The sequence below is a fragment of the Maniola hyperantus genome, chromosome 16, assembly GCF_902806685.2.
Source record: "Maniola hyperantus chromosome 16, iAphHyp1.2, whole genome shotgun sequence".
Taxonomy (NCBI): domain Eukaryota; kingdom Metazoa; phylum Arthropoda; class Insecta; order Lepidoptera; family Nymphalidae; genus Maniola; species Maniola hyperantus.
In genome coordinates, this window is record NC_048551.1 from 2,898,336 (window position 1) to 2,915,910 (window position 17,575).

Here is a 17,575-nt window from a genome sequence, read left to right on the forward strand (position 1 = left end):
TATTTTTGAGAAAAAACTACTGAATTTAGGTTTGCAAAGTAAAGTTATTTCAACTAATGAATAAATAAACTATGTCTAATGATAATTTTTTTTAGAATTTTCCTATTCCTAATCTTATTTATTTACGCCCAAAGTTGACATAAATTTAGTGTTAAAATAGGAATCTTTTGAGGCTCGTAACTTTTAAATCAATATTTTTTTCAATGTTTTAGATATCATTGAACCTAGATAATGACGAGATAAATCGATATAATTCTTAGTTTTGTGCGTACAATATCGAATATTGTTGTATTTTCCCTCCTACGTTTGTATGAAGAAAGCACCGAACTGAGCTGCTACCTTATTGGAAGACACTTTGTTCTTGTGTTCTTTAAATTGCACTAGCACTATGCTTTCACTTTGTTCGTGTGATCTTTGATTTGCACTAGCACTACACTTTCACTATAACTACACTAGCTAGATATATGTATGTATGTATGTATATTCTTTATTGATCATCTTATCATCATCTTATCGTTTGTTATCATCTTTTACAAGGAATCAAAAGCTTAATCTATATATGTATACTATACTATATGTATATAACTCAAAGTCCTGACTGACTGACTGACATATATTATATCAACGCACAGCCTAAGCCGCTGGTCCTACAGACATGAAATTTTGAGGGTGTTTTCTTTGTAAAGAGTAGGTATCCACTAAGAAAACATTTTTAAAAATTCTACCCCTAAGTGGGTTAAATGGGGGATGAAAGTTTGTATAAAAGTCCGTCATTTTTGAAGTTACATTGATGAAAATGCTTTCGGTTAAAAATATAAAAAATTCGTATTTCACGATTTTTGGAAATTCTACTATCAATGGGGTTAAATAGAGGATGAAAGTTTGTATGAGAGTCCGTCATTTTTCAAGTTATTTGCATGAAAATTGGTATTTGGGTTTTCAGTAACAAATGAATTAACATGTATTTCAGGATTTTTTGAAATTCAAACCTCTCTCCCCCCCCCCCCCCCCCCCCCCCCCCCTTCGATTTTCTAATTCCACCGGAGCGAAGCCTTTGGGTTTTCAGTAACAAAGTAACAAATGAAGAAATATGTATTTCAGGATTTTTGGAAATTCAACCCCCCCCCCCCCCCCTCGATTTTCTAATTCCATAGGGTCAGCTAGTTTGCTATAATCCGCTGAAATTACGAGTCCCTGAATTTTTAACTACTTTTACCTACTGTTTTAGCTGTTTCTTGGATAAGTTCTTCAGTTAATATGGTGAAAATAAATGAAACCTTCCACGTGAGGTCATTGTTCAGCTGCGAGTCGGTGGGAACGTACGAGAATGTTTATGAATACGATCCCTTGTGGCGTCAGACGTACGTTGGATGTATACTGTTGAACATTTTGCATGACATGTTCGGATTTAAGTAAGTATTTATGGTGTTTTATCAAGAACTATAGACGAAGACTGGCTGGTTAAGCTTAGATTTATTTTTAATCCATCAAGTACAGCAACATAGCCAGCGCCGTCATAGGTCATGCCGGGGCCCTTAGGCACACAAGAATTTGGGGCCCTGTTGGAAAATATTATATAAAAGTGATCAGACGTATTTCCATGCAATTGGTAGGTCCTAATAATAAAAATATAATTTGTTAGTTTGACGGCTATAATGCAATCATGAGGTTTTGGAGCGCGCTTTCCTAGCGCGAAACCTATTCAATCTTGCCTTAATGAACCAAATTAAAAGCATACCTACCAAATACAGCACGCGGCATAAAATATATTGACCTTTAGAAGGAGATAGCGGATTTGTAGAACATAGTCTCTGTCGTTGAGACCGACAAAACGTCATAGGTGGTATGAGTGGCAGAGACTACGCTCTTACAAAGCCGAAATGTCATTCTAAAGGCCGATGTACATTATTTTCTGTCGCGTACAGTACCTACTTTTAATTAGATCAAAGAACTTTGTAAAAATACTATAACTATTACAATAAATTATCCACGTTTCAGTATTTCTTATGAAGTGGTAGATTACACTCATCTACCGGCGACGGCTCGGTCGAGTGCGATCCACCCACGTGCTAACGATTCCATCGACATTTATGTGAGACCTATGCAACTTCAAGCCGACTTACTTGACCACGCATACCCTATACAAGCTATATTTACGTGGCGGTAAGTGTTCCAGACCCCCCACTGGATACACGACATCAGTCGCAGGGAGCCGCTGGATTCAGGCGGCACGTAGCGTGTGGAAGTTCCTACTAGGGACCTATGTCTAGCAGTGGCTGTGTATCGGTTGATGATGATGAATCTAAATATATAAAAGGAAAAGGTGACTGATTGACTGACTGACTGACCTATTAACGCACAGCTCATAACTACTGGACAGATCGGGCTGAAATTTGACATGCAGATAGCTATTATGATGTAGGCATCCGCTAAGAAAGTATTTTTGAAAATTCAACCCCTAAAGGCGTGAAATAGGGGTTTGAGAATTGTGAAGTCCACGCGGACGTAGTCGCGAGCATAAGCTAGTATATAATAATACTAACGTAGTAGGTACCTACATTGGCAAAAGTGATTCACCTCTTTTTGAATCATTGTAAAACATTATGATGTGTCTACGCTGCAAAAGAACTTGATATATACCAAGCGGACGGGGCTGACAAAATGTATGAAACCATTTGATGTCCGAACCACCCCTTTATAAATCTACTAGCTGATGCACGCGATTTCATAGGCGTGGATGCTATGTCTTTAAAAATCCCGTGGGGACTCTTTGGTTTTCCGGGATAAAAAGTAGCCTATGCCACTCTCCAAAAAATCACGTCGAACCGTTGCTCCGTTGTAAAGTGATTGAAGGACAAAACAACAACCCAACAAACACACTTTCTCATTTATAAATGGGTAGTGATGTATGAAATCAAGCAGACACCAGGTATCAGTGTGGGACTAATTAGTTTCTGTAGGAGACTGCATCATCACAATATTACCGCAAGCTAATGGCTAACTTGTCATTGAAAAAATGCCTCCTAAGGGTTTAAAAAAAATAGCGGACAGACGAGCAGGCGGGTCACCTGATTTTAAGTGATTACCGCCGTCCATGAACTTTTGTAGCGCCAGAGGAACCGACAATGCGTTGCCGGCCTTTCAGGAATTTGTTCATCCGCCCCTTGAACAACCCTATGTTATAATTTAGTGGAACACCGCCAAAGGGAGTTGAGGGAAGGAAGGAGGGGGTTATGTCTTAATTTTTTATATTTTTTTTAAGAATATTAGCCATGTTAAATGACTTATATTCCCCTTTCCTCTCCAACTAAGCGTCACGCTTGTGCTAGGAGTACGGTACAACAAAGGTGCAACGGGCGGTGTTTGAACCGTCGACCTTTCGGTTTTCAGTCCACTCCTTTACCTGTTGAGCTATTGAAGCTTAATTCCATCATGGGACCAAAAATAACATTAATTTCTACGTCACCAGTCTCGGTTTTATCCTCCGTCACCGCTACACCGGCATCCTCCAGGCGTTCTACAGCCAACCCTTCAACATCCCAGTTTGGATCTGCATTTACACGATGATTGTGTTCGGTTCGTTGTGCTTCTACATGCTCAGCCAATGGGACACCAGGCAGTTTGGAGGAGAGTGCAGTTTTGGTTACGAATTACTGCTTGCATTCTCTGCTTATTGTCAACATAGTAAGTTTTTTTTAAATATTTTATTAATTTTAGCGCAACTTTATCGGATAAATAGTATTTCCACTAGATATAGCATATTATCTAATATTTTCTCCGAGTCCAACTTGGCTGGGCAGCGTTTGGAAAACTTCGAGATGTCTTCCCGTCAAAAATTCCTCAGTGCTTGAAGACCAAAATTTTCGAACAGGGCGTGTTGCCAGTGATGACATGTGGATCCGAGACATTGTCGTTAACTGTGGGTCTCAGGGCAGGGTAGTGGTGGGGAGGGCAGTGACAATAGTGCGAAAAACTGATAGATGCTGGGATCCCGAGGTTCTGGAATGGCGACCTTGCACCGGAAAACGCAGCGTTGGAAGGCCGTCCACCAAGTGGACAAATTACACCAAACGAGTCGCCGGGAGCCGCTGGATTCTGACGGCGCAAGACTGTGGCGTGTGAAACACCCTAGAAGACCCTATGACCAGGGGTGGACGCTTATCGGTTGGTAATAATGATGATGTTGGTGAAATATACAAAGGCATCTTTATGTTTTCAGTTTTACCATTACAAGCAACTTCAAACTCTCGACGGATTGGCTACCTAACCTTCATCGTGTGTGCTTATGTAGTTCACAGCTTCTATACATCCAACTTGCTCTCTCATCTAGTGAGTGATAAAGACAAAACTATGGATCTAAAAGCCTTGGTAGAGAGTGACTACCAATTCGCTTTGCTGAAAGACATGAACCTTGATACTGATAAACAGGTAAGATGTTTTTCCCCTTTCTTATACAGACTCTTTGAAACTAATAAGCAGACGTCTGGGATGAAAACTTAACTTGCAAAAAGTGAAACGAAATACGCTATAGTGGAACGTGGAACAAACTTCATTGGCTGATCAACACGTCCATACGAGTACGCGAGACAGAGTACAAGAGAAATAAAGGGCAATAGGCAGCGCATTTTATATAAAGCTTCGCTTAGTACGGTGCCCTGGATGCCGCTTGAGCAAACGAGCAGCTCTTCTTCTTAAAACGCACATATGACTCCGAAAAGTTAGATCGAACCCTCGACCTCCCGAATAGGAGGCGGATGTCCTAACCACTAGGCTACCACGGCTCGCCATAATTCTCTCAATAGAATTATAGAGATACTAGCTACCCCGGCGAACTTCGTACCGACTAACAGTCGATTCAAATTTTTTAAATGTTTTTCTCCGTAAGAACCATCCTCGTACTTCAAGGAATATTATAAAAACAGACAGACAGACAGACAGACAACAAAGTTCCGTTTTTCCTTTTGAGGTACGGAACCCTAAAAAGAATTAGCGAAATCGGTTTAGCTGTTCTCGAGATTTGCGATCAGCAACACATTCAGCGATTCATTTTTATATATAGAAAATACAAGATATTAAGTCCTATTATTTTAGCAAATGTGCCCCTACATAATAAATCGAAACTGCTGGTGCATAAGAATAATCTTTTACCCTGCAGGTTGCCTTCAGTCTGTGTATTTAACGTACTTCACATTAATTAAGATAACCATTACTACGCATAATTTCTAGATAATAATATCATTGTTCCGAGAATGGAATAATAAATCCAGTTCCCTAATTAACATAAAATCTTGTTAGGTACATATGTAGCTAATAATCAGTAAGTACCCTTATTATAAATGCGAAAGTGTGTAGGTACTTTGTTTGTTGGTTTGTCCTTCAATCACGTCGCAACGGTGCAATGGATTGACGTGATTTTTTGCATAGTTATAGATAAAGATCTGGAGAGTGACATAGGCTACTTTTTATCCCGGAAAATCAAAGAGTTCCCACGCGATTTTTAAAAACCTAATTCCACGCGGACGAAGTCGCGGGCATCAGCTAGTATTTCATATTCGTTTAACATTAGTTTTAGATCTAAAATTAACTTTGGTATACGTAGGTATATCTTCGAATGAAGGGACTCGTATCAGTGGCGTGCGCAGTGTTTGAAGTCAGGGTAGGCATTAGATAGGTAGGAACCTATTTACTGGCAGGTCATAATGAAAAATATGCATTGAGCTATTATTGAGGGGTAAGCAGTGCATTTATGCCTCTATGACCTGCACTCCACTGACTCGTATACTGATAGACAGTGGCGTGCACAGAGTTTGAAGTCAGGGTATGCATTAGCTGGTAGGAACCTGTTTACTACTGCCACAATGAAAATATGCATTGATCTGTTACAACTAGGGTAAGCACGCTACTGCTGATAGAACTTCACAGGTGCGTTTGTGATTTCAACATAAATATATTTTGTAATATTATATGTTTTAGCTTGCAACCTAGGAAAGGATAAATGCTACTTTTTATCCCGGAAAATCAAAGAGTTCCCACGGGATTTTTAGAAACCGAGATTCAAAAGTCGGGGACATCATCTCGTTAAGAAATATTTTTTCAGATACAAATAATTTTAATCATTTTCAGAAATATGAAAAGTCTATGGACAATAACCTCAGTATAGTTTGGAAGAAACTGTTACACGTCCAGATAATGAATTTGACTACCGCGTTAGAAGCTGTCGTCGGCTCCAAGACGGCTCTAGTCACTGAGTACTTCACTTTGTATCCCATTTTGAAAAGATGTAAGTACCTACCTACCTACCTTTTACCTATACATATTACTACTGAAGGCACTACAACTAGAACTAGAATAACAGACATAGCTCAACGGATTGCGAAGCTGAAGTGGCAATGGGCAGGGCACATAGTTCGTAAAACCGATAGACGTTGCGGTCCGAAGGTGCTGGAATGGCGACCTCGCACCGGAAGACGCAGTGTTGGAAGACCCTCCACTAAGTGGACGGACGAAATCAGACGAGTCGCAGGGAGCCGCTAGATTCAGGCGGCGCAAGACCGTGGCGTGTGGAAGTCCCTACAAGAGACCTATGTCCATATACGATGCCTGGCCGTGTCTCCTGCCAAGTAGGCACCTTCTAGGCAAGCGCGCTCCTCATCATAGCTTTGTTTCTCAGGCATGATTGTCGTCAAGCGCAAGCCTACCTCACTAAAAAAAACTTATTTACAGATCTCAACAGTGAGGACATTTGCCAACTTGTCGAGGTAGACTTGTATTCGAAAATAAAACAGTACTTTTTCACATCAAAAAATTTCTCGTATAAGGAGGAGTTCAAAATTGGGTAAATTTTTATTGATTTTATTTTTCTTGTGCTGTTGTTTTGTTGTAGTATATTTCCTAGTTCGCTTTGGTTAGGTAAAACCAACGTAGACTCTGTAAATCTAATGCAATCCAATACGTCTAATCTAATCATCACGTAAGTATACAGCCATACTGGACGTAAGCATTTTCAAATGCGCACCATCAAACACGCTCCTCCGTCTTCCTCATCCATCTACTTTCCACCAACTTCTTTATGTAATCGGCCCAGAGTGGGCTAAAGGACAAAGGTAAAGGTAATCCTACAGTGCGCTTACCGGTACGCAGTCTCCACTCTCCAGTCTAGAATTGAACTCTCCATTGGACGTCCATTCTGCGAAAGGCATGACCCACCCAGTGACACTTCAGCTTTGCTAATCCTTTGAGCTATGTCGGTTTTGTTCTTCTACAAATTTTCTCCTTTCGGATTTTATTCGTGAGAGAGGTAGCATCCCTCGTATATGAATGAAAGCTACCAATGAAGATATACAAGGTAAATCAATGAGCATTATATAATATAGCTCGCTCAATAGTGCGCTGAGCGACTTTTAATTCGTGGACGCGGCCAATAATTGTCGTGCCCACGTTTCCGCTAAAACTGACTGTATAAAGGCACAAAGGCCTGGATGAATAAAAAGCATGACAGTCCGAAACGAACGTGTACATTCTATTTCTCGCACAAAGAATAGATGGGCAGGCTGCATTCATCTAGGATTCTTTTTCCTTCTTTTGGTGGTGCCAAATAAAAATTAATAATAATTATCATATTATATTCAATTTTTTTATTTACAAGCCTACGCTTATTTTTTATTAATCTTTTATATATTATATATATAAAATTCAAAGTCCTGACTGACTGACTGACTGACTGACTGACTGACTGACTGACATAGATATCAACGCACAGCCTAAACCGCTGGTCCTAAAGACATGAAATTTAGAGGGTCTATTCTTTGGGATGAGTAGGTATCCACTAAGAAAGGATTTTTCTAAATTCCACCTCTAAGTGGGTTAAATGGGGAATGGAAGTTTGTATGAAAGTCCGTCATTTGTCAAGTTATTTGCATGAAAATTGGTATTTGGGTTTTCGGTCACATATTATGAAGAAATACGTGTTTCAGGATTTTTGGAAAATTCGCCCATAAGGGTGGTAAAATAGGGGATGTAAGTTTGTATGGGAAAGTTTTAATTATTGATATTATAATTGACTTGAAATTTGGAAAGTAGGTTTTTTCTTGAGGTTAGGTGTCAGCTAAGAAACGACTATGAGAAAATCCCCCCCCCTAAATGAGTGAAATGGGGGTTGGAAGGTTATATGTGTTATTCGGTGCTGTTCAGAGTGCGTGTCCTGATGTTATAATGTTTGTTTCTGAAAAAAATGCCATTTGTTTCCTGTAGGCCACGCGGGCGAAGCCGCGGGCAGAAGCTAGTTTCAATATATTTTTACAGAACTCTCCGAGTAAAAGAAGCAGGCATAATGAAGAATATCCTTAAGCAAGACAAGTATTCTCCTTTGAAATGTGAAGACTCTACAGGCGTGTACAAAGCACAGTTTGAACATGTATTAGCGCCTGTAATAATACTCTTTTCTGCTTATGTGTTGGCGCTAGTTGTGTTGGTCGGTGAGAGGATACATTACCAGATGAATAGAGTCTGGCCTTATGTGGAATAAAATGAAGAAGAATAGGTAAAGATTTAATTGCAAGATAGTAGATACCTAAATAGAAACGCTGCATCGATATTACAAAACCGTTACTTATTCTTGTTAGGTAGACTGTTCCTACTATGTACAATAAATTTCATATTTCACACTTCATACAAACACACACACACACATACACACACAAAATATACACATACTTATAAAATACACGAAGTAACAAATAAATATTACTTTCTTATGGAATTTGGGTATTGTCTTTTTGAAATAACTTTTATCTTGGCCGAATTTCTTTTGCTTCTTGTTTACCCTTAATAAAGCCAGAAATTTTGAGTTTAAATATTAACGGCATCGCGGAATCAAAGGTAAGGTAGCCCAACAAGTTTCGAAGCTGAGGTAGTAATGAATGGGCGGTACACCGAAGAGCCGATAGACGTTGGGACTTGAGATCCCAAGGACCGGAAAGCGCGGCGGGGTGATTACGTAAAACGTTGCAGTAGCGACAGCAGTAGCAATGCGACAGTTCATTTGCTGTCTCTCTTCTTCTTATTTTGCTTTGTGGCTATTGCTGTCTCTCTCTAGCCGCTGATACGTGTTATGAGCAGCGAGATTTAAGCCTGTCGCGAGATACGTAAAATCACCCCGTGGACAGCTGATGACATCGAACGTCATATGTCATATGCCATCAAATGTCATAGGGGGCCGCTGGATTCAGGCGGTGCAAGACCGTTGCGTGTGGAAGACTTCAGACTAGCAGTGGACGTCTATCGGTTGATAACATCGATAACGATACGAGTCAAGCTAGGGCACGAAGCGCACCGTACTCGTACAAGAAATAACATATTTTTTTTGGGCTGTAACCACACGGTTTTAGGATTTTCCCCTTTACTTGTGCCTGTTAGACATTGGTTGCTACATATGCCAAACATAATTCTAGGTTAACGGAAAGTAGGTACCCTATATGTTTTGATTCCCTTGATGGGTTTTGACAGTCATAATGGACAAACAGATAGACAGACAATGAAGGGATTCCTTTTTCTCTGGACCCTAAAAATGGTAGACTTTAAAAATGATTCATTGCAACAAAAATAGTTAAGATTTTAATTAATAACTACATTCCATTATTGAAAATTCAGAATTGTTTCTTAATAATTTGGAATTGGAAATGCATTTATAAAAGCGTTTAATTTTTCCGAGTCGTCGACTCGTGCGAATTCAATACAATGTACATTTCACTACACACAAATACAATCAACAAAATTAATGAACCGGCTGAACCACTCGGACATTGCTGTTGAGAAAATATGTAAAAACATCAATTCCTATATTATAATGATTATTTTTCCGACCCAAATGTCGACCAATAGAATTGCACCATTCGACGTCACGTGGTACAACCTACATGGTATTATACTGATAATTTTTTGAAAATTTTCTCTGGTAGTTGAAGTCCACACGTCAAACTGACAGGTTGAATTCAATTGTGAAAATTGGAGATTTTGGCCGACATTTGGGACGGAAAAATAATCCCCCGAATACCACACGAGCTTCAAAATTATCTGGCATTTCCCTCAAGGTTCCCTGCAAACAAATAAAGTCGTCAAGTTTTTCAGGAAAAATCACTCGCGCTTCGCGCTCGTGATTTTTTAACCTGAAAAACTTGACTCCTTCATTTGTTTGCAACGAACCTATCGGGAAATACCCGATAATTTTGAAGCTCTTGTGGTATTATAAGTGATTAATCACTACCCATATATAGAGAGAGCCAGCGCGTGCCAGACCTTCGTAATTTCAAAAAAAACCGGTAAATTTCCCTGCTTATTGTTCCCACCATAGGGAGGAACGATCACAAACTATAAAGTTTGGATCATGGTGGCTTTGGGAGATAACAGGTAATAAAGGTGTAAAAAAATCTTACGATAAAGTATACCTACTACCTACCTGATGTTATCCTTCGCCGTTAAAACAATTAATTTTATCGCCTTTTATATAACTCAGAAAAGCTAGAGGTGCGTGCCCGGGATCGAACCACCGACCCCCGAATGGAAGCCCGATATCTTAACCACTAGGCTAACACCACTTTTAGATTTATAATAATAACTAGCTGATGCCCGCGACTTCGTCCGCGTGGAATTAGGTTTTTTAAAAATCCCTGTGGGAACTCTTTGATTTTCCGGGATAAAAAGTAGCATCACTTTCCAGGTCTTTATCGTCGCACCGTTGCGACGTGATTGAAGGACAAACCAACAAACAAACGCACATTCGCATTTATAATAAGGGTACTGATAGGGTACTGATTATTATTTGTATCGGTGGTAAGGTAAACAAAAATATATAACCAATCACTCTAAGAAATAGATAAACTTGAATAGGGCATTGTTAGATTTCCATAAAGGAAACTTCTACTAAGCCCGCAGGCGAACTTGTAATTAATAAACCATCTTCAGTTGATCCCGTAATGACTTATCAAATAGTTTCTTGGCAATCGGACCTTTCAAATAACAAACAATAGCTTGAAGGCATTTTCAGGGCTTTCTATTAGGTATAACTACACGTTATAACTTTGGTCAATCATGAATAATTATTACAAAGCACTAAGCAGATGGATGAAAGTAGACTTTTTTTTTTTAATAGATATAGCGAGCAAACGAGCAGGCGGGTCACCTGATGTTAAGTGATTACCGCCGCCCATGAACATTTGCAGCACCAGAGGAGCCGGCGATGCGTTGCCGGCCTTTTAGAAATTTGTTGGTCCGCCCCTTGAATAACCCCATGTTATAATCTAGTGGGAACACCGCCTATGGGAGTTGGTTCCACAGGACTGAACTTGTTAAAGATTAGTAACAGGTACAATCAGGATTATCATACAGGATTAGGTACTGGCTTAGTTAGAGATTTGGATTAATTTGATTACTGATCCGAGATATGATGTTAACTATGGGCCTCATAAGAAAGCTCAGAGTCACTCAGTGGGCGATGGAGAGAGCTATGCTTGAAGTTTCTCTACGTGATCAAATCAGAAATGAGGAGATCCGTAGGAGAACTAGAGTAACCGACATAGCTCAACGGGTTGCGAAGCTGAAGTGGCAATGGGCAGGGCACATAGTTCATACAACCGATAGACGTTGGGGTCCCAAGGTGCTGGAATGGCGACCTTGCACCGGAAGACGGAACGTTGGAAGACCCACACTACGTGGACGGACGACATCAGACGAGTCGCAGGGAGCCGCTGGATTCAGGCGGCGCAAGACCGTGGCGTGTGGAAGTCCCTACAAGAGACCTATGTCCAGCAGTGGACGATGATGACGATTACTGGAGCTGAAGTGGTAATGAGCAGGGTACATAATTCAAAACACCGATAGACGTTGGGATCCCAAGGTGCTGGCGACCTCGCACCGAAAAGCGCGGTGTTGAAAGACCCTCCACTAGGTGGACAGACGACATCAAACGAGTCGCAGGGAGCCGCTGGATTCAGGCGGCGCTACTTCCACAATGTGGTGTGTCTACAAGAGACCTATGTACAGCTGAGGACTTCTATCGGTTGTTGATGATGATGATGATGATGATGATGATGATGATGATGATGATGATGATGATGATGATGATGATGATGATGATGATGATGATGATGATGATGATGATGATGATGATGATGATGATGATGATGATGATGATGATGATGATGATGATGATGATGATGATGATGATGATGATGATGATTATATTTTGTGAGTGAAGTTAGCAAGAGGAAATCTATTAGCATTTTGAAAGGGGATCTAAATATTTGTACTGTGCCTTATCTGTTTTGTCTTAACTTCCATCATTACAATATTAGTTTAAATGGTCTGTGGTCAAGCGTAAATTTTGTATTCGGCGTTATTGTTTTGTTTGCTTTAGTTTTAATGCACAAATAAGTTTAATATAAACTAATGTAGGCGGGCGTATATTGCCTCGAAGCTATTTTGGGTTATTTTCTATTATCTATTATATTTTGTGAAATTGCCAACGATAGAGCGTAGACGGATAGAAAATGAAATAAGTAAAGGGTCAATTTAATAAAAAAATACCGGAAAATTTCTTTCACAATAAATGTTCCGTAATAAAACCAAAGATATTTTATACTGCTAAGCGAAACAACAAGCGAAGTTGTTTTTGCATGTGGCTTGTTTCCCTCAATACATAGAGCTTTGAATTATAATATTTACCTAAGAGTCTCTTTCTTAGTAAAAGGCATACTTAATGTTATAAATGCGAAAGTGTGTCTGTCTGTCTGCCTTTCATGGCCCACCCGTTCAAGCGATTTTGACGAATTCTGGTACAGAGATGGCTTGCATACTGAAAACCAAATAGTTCCCAAGGGATTAAAAGAAACCTAAATCGACGCGGACGAAGTCGCGGGCATAAGCTAGTCTTCTAAATATATAAAAGGAAAAGGTGACTGACTGACTGACTGACTGACTGAATGACTGACTGAATGACTGACTGAATGACTGACTGACTGATCTATCAACGCACAGCTCATACTACTCGACGGATCGGGCTGAAATTTGGCATACAGATAGCTATTATGACGTAGGCATCCGCTAAGAAAGGATTTTGGAAAATGTAACCCCTAAGGGGGTGAAATAGGGGTTTGAAATTTGTGTAGTCCATGCGGACGAAGTCGCGAGCATAAGCTAGTACTGTATAAGAAAAAAGTAAGTGTACCTATGAAGAAACGAAAGCATATGTTTGGTATAACTTTGCATATAATTATGAATATGACTCAAGTAAAACTTGGCATCACGTCAATCTTGTGTTAGTTTTAGATATTTCAGATAAAGCACGTCTCTCAAGTAACAAATGCTTCAATTTGATGTTTTATATTACAACTCAAGTAAATGCTTATAAAATTTTTCGTGTATTATTTTCTTTTATCCCATTTTTAGGCTACGAAATCGTATATAGTGGCACAAAATGCTTCAATAACAATATGTTAAAAAACCGGCCAAGTGCGAATCAGACTCGCGCACTGAGGGTTCCGTAGTACAATCGTATTTTATCGACATTTTGCACGATAATTCAAAAACTATGATGCATAAAAATAAATAAAAATCTGTTTTAGAATGCCCAAGTCCTTTCATATGATACCCCACTTGATATAGTTATCTCACTACGAAAACTGAAAATACTAATTATTAGTTTATGACCACAATTTAATTTTTTGTGTGTGATATAACCACAAATTCACGGTTTTCAGATAATATCAGCTATAAGAGCCAACTACCTGCCAAATTTCATGATTCTAGGTCAACGGGAAGTACCCTGTAGGTTTCTTGACAGACAGACGGACAGACAGACGGACAGACAGACAGACAACAAAGTGATCCTATAAGGGTTCCGTTTTTTCTTTTGACGTACGGAACCCTAAAAAGTAACAACACAGTTCGCTCTTGAATCCTTTCTATTTCGGGCAACTCATAAAAACTTCAGGCAATATGCAACGTGCTTGCGGCTTGCGCAAAAGTTCACGAAGATGCCATACAAGTTGTGTTTCTTGTTATATACGGGGCCTTGCAAAATTTTATAAAAAACTTTATCCACGTTTCGACTTTTGCCAGCGGGAAATTATTTTGCAATTTATTAGGAACTAGATGATGCCCGCGACTTCGCCCGCGTGGATTTAGGTTTTAAAAAATCCTGTGGGAACTGTTTGATTTTCCGGGATAAAAAGTAGCCTATGTCTTTCCCCGGGATGCAAGTTATCTTTGTACCAAATTTATCAAAATCAGTTGAACGGATGGGCCGTGAAAAGCTAGCAGACAGAGACACTTTCGCATTTATAATATTAGTATGGATAGGGATAGTATGGATTTAATTAGATAGCTAAAATATGAAACTCTTTTTATTTAACTTACCTGATGTCTAACTCATCAACTTTGGAAAATCTATCAAAGCTAAAGCTGCCGCTGAAAACTTGGCATTCCTGACAAGCTTCACAAGCTTCACGCCGCACCAACTCATTACTTTGTGTTAAGGAGTACTGCAATCACCTCTATGATGGCTCCGCTGACTATCAACTAGCGGCTCTAGATGCCGTTGATCGTCAAGCTGGGAGACTCATAGGCGAAGACTCTCCTTCCAAAGCCGCCTTAAGATTGCTGGCTTATCGGTGTTTTTATAGAATATATTTCGGAGAGTGCGTTTTTTCAACAAGTTTTCGATCTTGTCCCCCCGTTACCTTTTACCACGGTACCACAACACGCATCGGGCGAGTTTCCATCCTTATGTCGTCGACATTCCATCTACACGCGCGAAACTTATTGCGTCATTATCCTTCATACACATGACTTAGGTTTGGTAGACCAGGAAAATCCCATTTTTGGCTCATGTACAAAAAGTTTCTAAAGTTCTTTTCACTTTTTATATTTATTTTCCGCTTGCGACATTGTTTGGAATACACTTCTACGTAGGCATACGATGAGCGATGACCTTTACTTGCTAATTTTGCGGTTTCAAAAATAGAGCTCGAAAATTCCCGTGTTTGGGTCATGTACAAAAAAGTTTCCCAAGTTCTTTTAGGTGTTCCCTTTTTATAATATTTTGTGCTGCTTGCGACATTGTTAGAAATACATTTCTACTGTTCGAGTTACCTACTTGTTTCGCAAACTGTTCCTTTATGCTTTGTAATTACTAGCTTATGCCCGCGACTTCGTCCGCGTGCACTACACAAATTTTAAACCCCTATTTTACACCCTTAGGTTTCATTTTTAACTTTGAGATTTTAACATAAGCTTAATAAAATATGTCGTACTGCTAATTGCAAAAATATTAACTACAAAACTTCTTTATCGACACTTCAAAACTGACAGACTTTCATACAAACTTCAAACCCCTATTTTACCCCTATAGGGGTTGAATTTTGAAAAATCCTTTCTTAGCGGACGCCTACGTTATAATAGCTATCTGCATGACGAATTTCAGCGTGATCCGTCCAGTAGGTTGAACTTTGCGTTGATAGATCAGTCAATCAGTCAGTCACCTTTTCGTTTTATATATTTAGATATGAAGTTTTTCAGTGGGTACTGAAAATGTAAGTGATGTCAGAGCAGCATTAGAACCATGTCTAGCCATTCGGACCACTTTATCGCTTACCTCTTCTGATTTCATCTGTATCTCTTTGATACAATCCATGCGCCTGAATTTTTGTGATTTCCGTGCATGAATATAATACCTAAGTATGCATTTTCAGTACCTTTTCCACCAGTCACCTTTTCCTTTTATATATTTAGACTTTATAATGATAGGAAAAAGGTAAAATAACAAAAACCTAATCTATTTGAACAACAGTTGGTAACTTTAATTTTTTCACTTTGAAGTCACCCACTCCCAGCTGCACCCAAGCTGTAAGGCGCTGACGACCCAGTGGTCAAAAAGTATGAGCCTGAATTCCCTGGTCCAGAGTTCAATCCCATGTAGGTCACATCTTTCTTAGCGCAAAGTCCGTTTTGAAACAAAGTCCAATTTCCACATTTGCGAGCTGTAATTTAAAATCAATATAATTATGTAAAAGGAAAAGCTGACTGACTAACTGACTGACTTTTTTTATTCATTATAGGCAAACGCTTGACCACAAGCGTTTGCCTATGATGAATACCTGATGGAAAGTGTTGATGTGGCCTAAGATAGAACGCGTTTACCTAGAAGACGCATATTCACTCTTGTTTTACTGGTAGGTAGATACCGTTGTTACTGGTAGGGAACACAATATATTATCGTGTATATACAATATAGTATTACATTTGTAAAGTGGTGATAGTAAAAAGAATACCCGACTGAGTTTGTTGTGGGCTCTTCTCAAACCCGGGCGCGTTTGGAACCCTCGTAGCTTTAGTTTTAAGTTTGCGTAATAATTATCACCACTATATCTTAGAAATCCAAAATCTGATCATCAAAAAGAGTTATTAATTACCTATTTTGAATAAATCATTTGACTTTGACTTTGACTTTGACAAACCTTAGCCATGCGTATGAGGATTGATGACGCAAAACGTTCACTGACTGATCTTTCAACGCATAGCTCAAACTACTGAACGGATCGGGCTGAAATTTAGCATGCAGATAGCTATTATGACGTAGACATCCGCTAAGATAGGATTTTTGAAAATTCAACCCCTAAGGGGGTAAAATAGGGATTTGAAATTTGTGTAGTGCACGCGGATGAAATCGCGGGAATAAGCTAGTATTTTGATAAGTCCACATGTATGGTTAAGGCCACAGTCTGCCACGCTGGCCCAGTGCGGATTGGCAGATTGCGAATCGATACGTCAAGTGGCTCGTAAATCGGGCTTATCAATTCAAGTAGGTACGTAATTTTTTTGTACGTTATTATAAAATGTATTATAGACTAGCTAATCCCCGCGGCTTCGCCCGCGTAGATTTAGGTTTTTAACGATCCCGTATAGCCTATGTCACTCAGGAATAATGTAGCTTTCTACTGGTGAAAGAATTTTTAAAATTGGTTCAGTAGTTCCAAAGATTACCCCCTACAAAGAAACTTAACGACATTACCTCTTTATAATATTAGTATAGATAGATATAGATTGATTGTAATAGGTCATCGATGTATATCGATGTAATAGGTACGCCACGTGTTTCCAAAATGTAAACAAGTACCTAGTACACGTTTTTCAATCATTATCGGCACTTTGATAATAGTTATTTATTAAATTCCAATCTTATTGGAGGGTTTCATTTTTATTGAAAACTTGAGGAATATTCCATCTATATTTTTAGCCTTACCTTAGCTTTTGCTGGTCAATTTAAAAAAGTCCCAGGTCGTCATTTTAACTTTGACCGTTAAAATGAGACAGCGATATATCGCTGACATAATATCCATATCATTTTAACTGAAACTTAAGTCTGAGCAGTCTTCTTTTTTAATCAGATACAAGTTAGCCCTTGACTGCAATCTCACGGATTTTGGTAAATGATGATGCAGTCTAAGATGGTAGCGGGATAACCTGGAAGGGGTATGGCAGTTTTTATTAAACCCCCGCCCCTTGGGTTTCATAGTAATAATTC

The 17,575-nt window shown here is 39.2% G+C and overlaps 2 protein-coding genes across 6 annotated transcripts in view; one reads left to right on the forward strand and one right to left on the reverse strand.

Moving 5' to 3' along the window:
• The first annotated feature begins 1,257 nt into the window (after positions 1-1,257).
• Positions 1,258-8,524, forward strand: LOC117989753 (ionotropic receptor 75a-like). Its single transcript, XM_034977165.1, has 7 exons — positions 1,258-1,412; positions 1,999-2,163; positions 3,470-3,684; positions 4,220-4,428; positions 6,124-6,280; positions 6,724-6,835; positions 8,302-8,524. Exons 1-7 carry the CDS (start codon positions 1,258-1,260, stop codon positions 8,522-8,524), a joined length of 1,236 nt encoding a protein of 411 aa, XP_034833056.1.
• Positions 8,525-15,855: 7,331 nt separating this feature from the next.
• LOC117989365 (pancreatic triacylglycerol lipase-like) overlaps positions 15,856-17,575 on the reverse strand; it is a 35,174-nt gene continuing 33,454 nt past the window's right edge. For all 5 annotated transcript variants that reach the window (XM_069504018.1, XM_069504016.1, XM_034976715.2 and 2 more), the window contains one exon: positions 15,856-16,031. In XM_069504018.1, coding sequence (XP_069360119.1) covers positions 15,871-16,031 — 161 coding nt within the window. In that variant the 3' untranslated portion in view covers positions 15,856-15,870. The remainder of the gene's footprint in view (positions 16,032-17,575) is intronic.

Excerpts from the sequence above, each read along its gene's own strand:
- LOC117989753 (XM_034977165.1), top strand. The coding sequence starts at position 1,258 with ATGGTGAAAATAAATGAAACCTTCCACGTGAGGTCATTGTTCAGCTGC. Across the intron at positions 3,685-4,219 it reads CTCTGCTTATTGTCAACATA|TTTTACCATTACAAGCAACT; the intron begins GTAAGTTTTTTT and ends TTATGTTTTCAG. Across the intron at positions 4,429-6,123 it reads ACCTTGATACTGATAAACAG|AAATATGAAAAGTCTATGGA; the intron begins GTAAGATGTTTT and ends AATCATTTTCAG.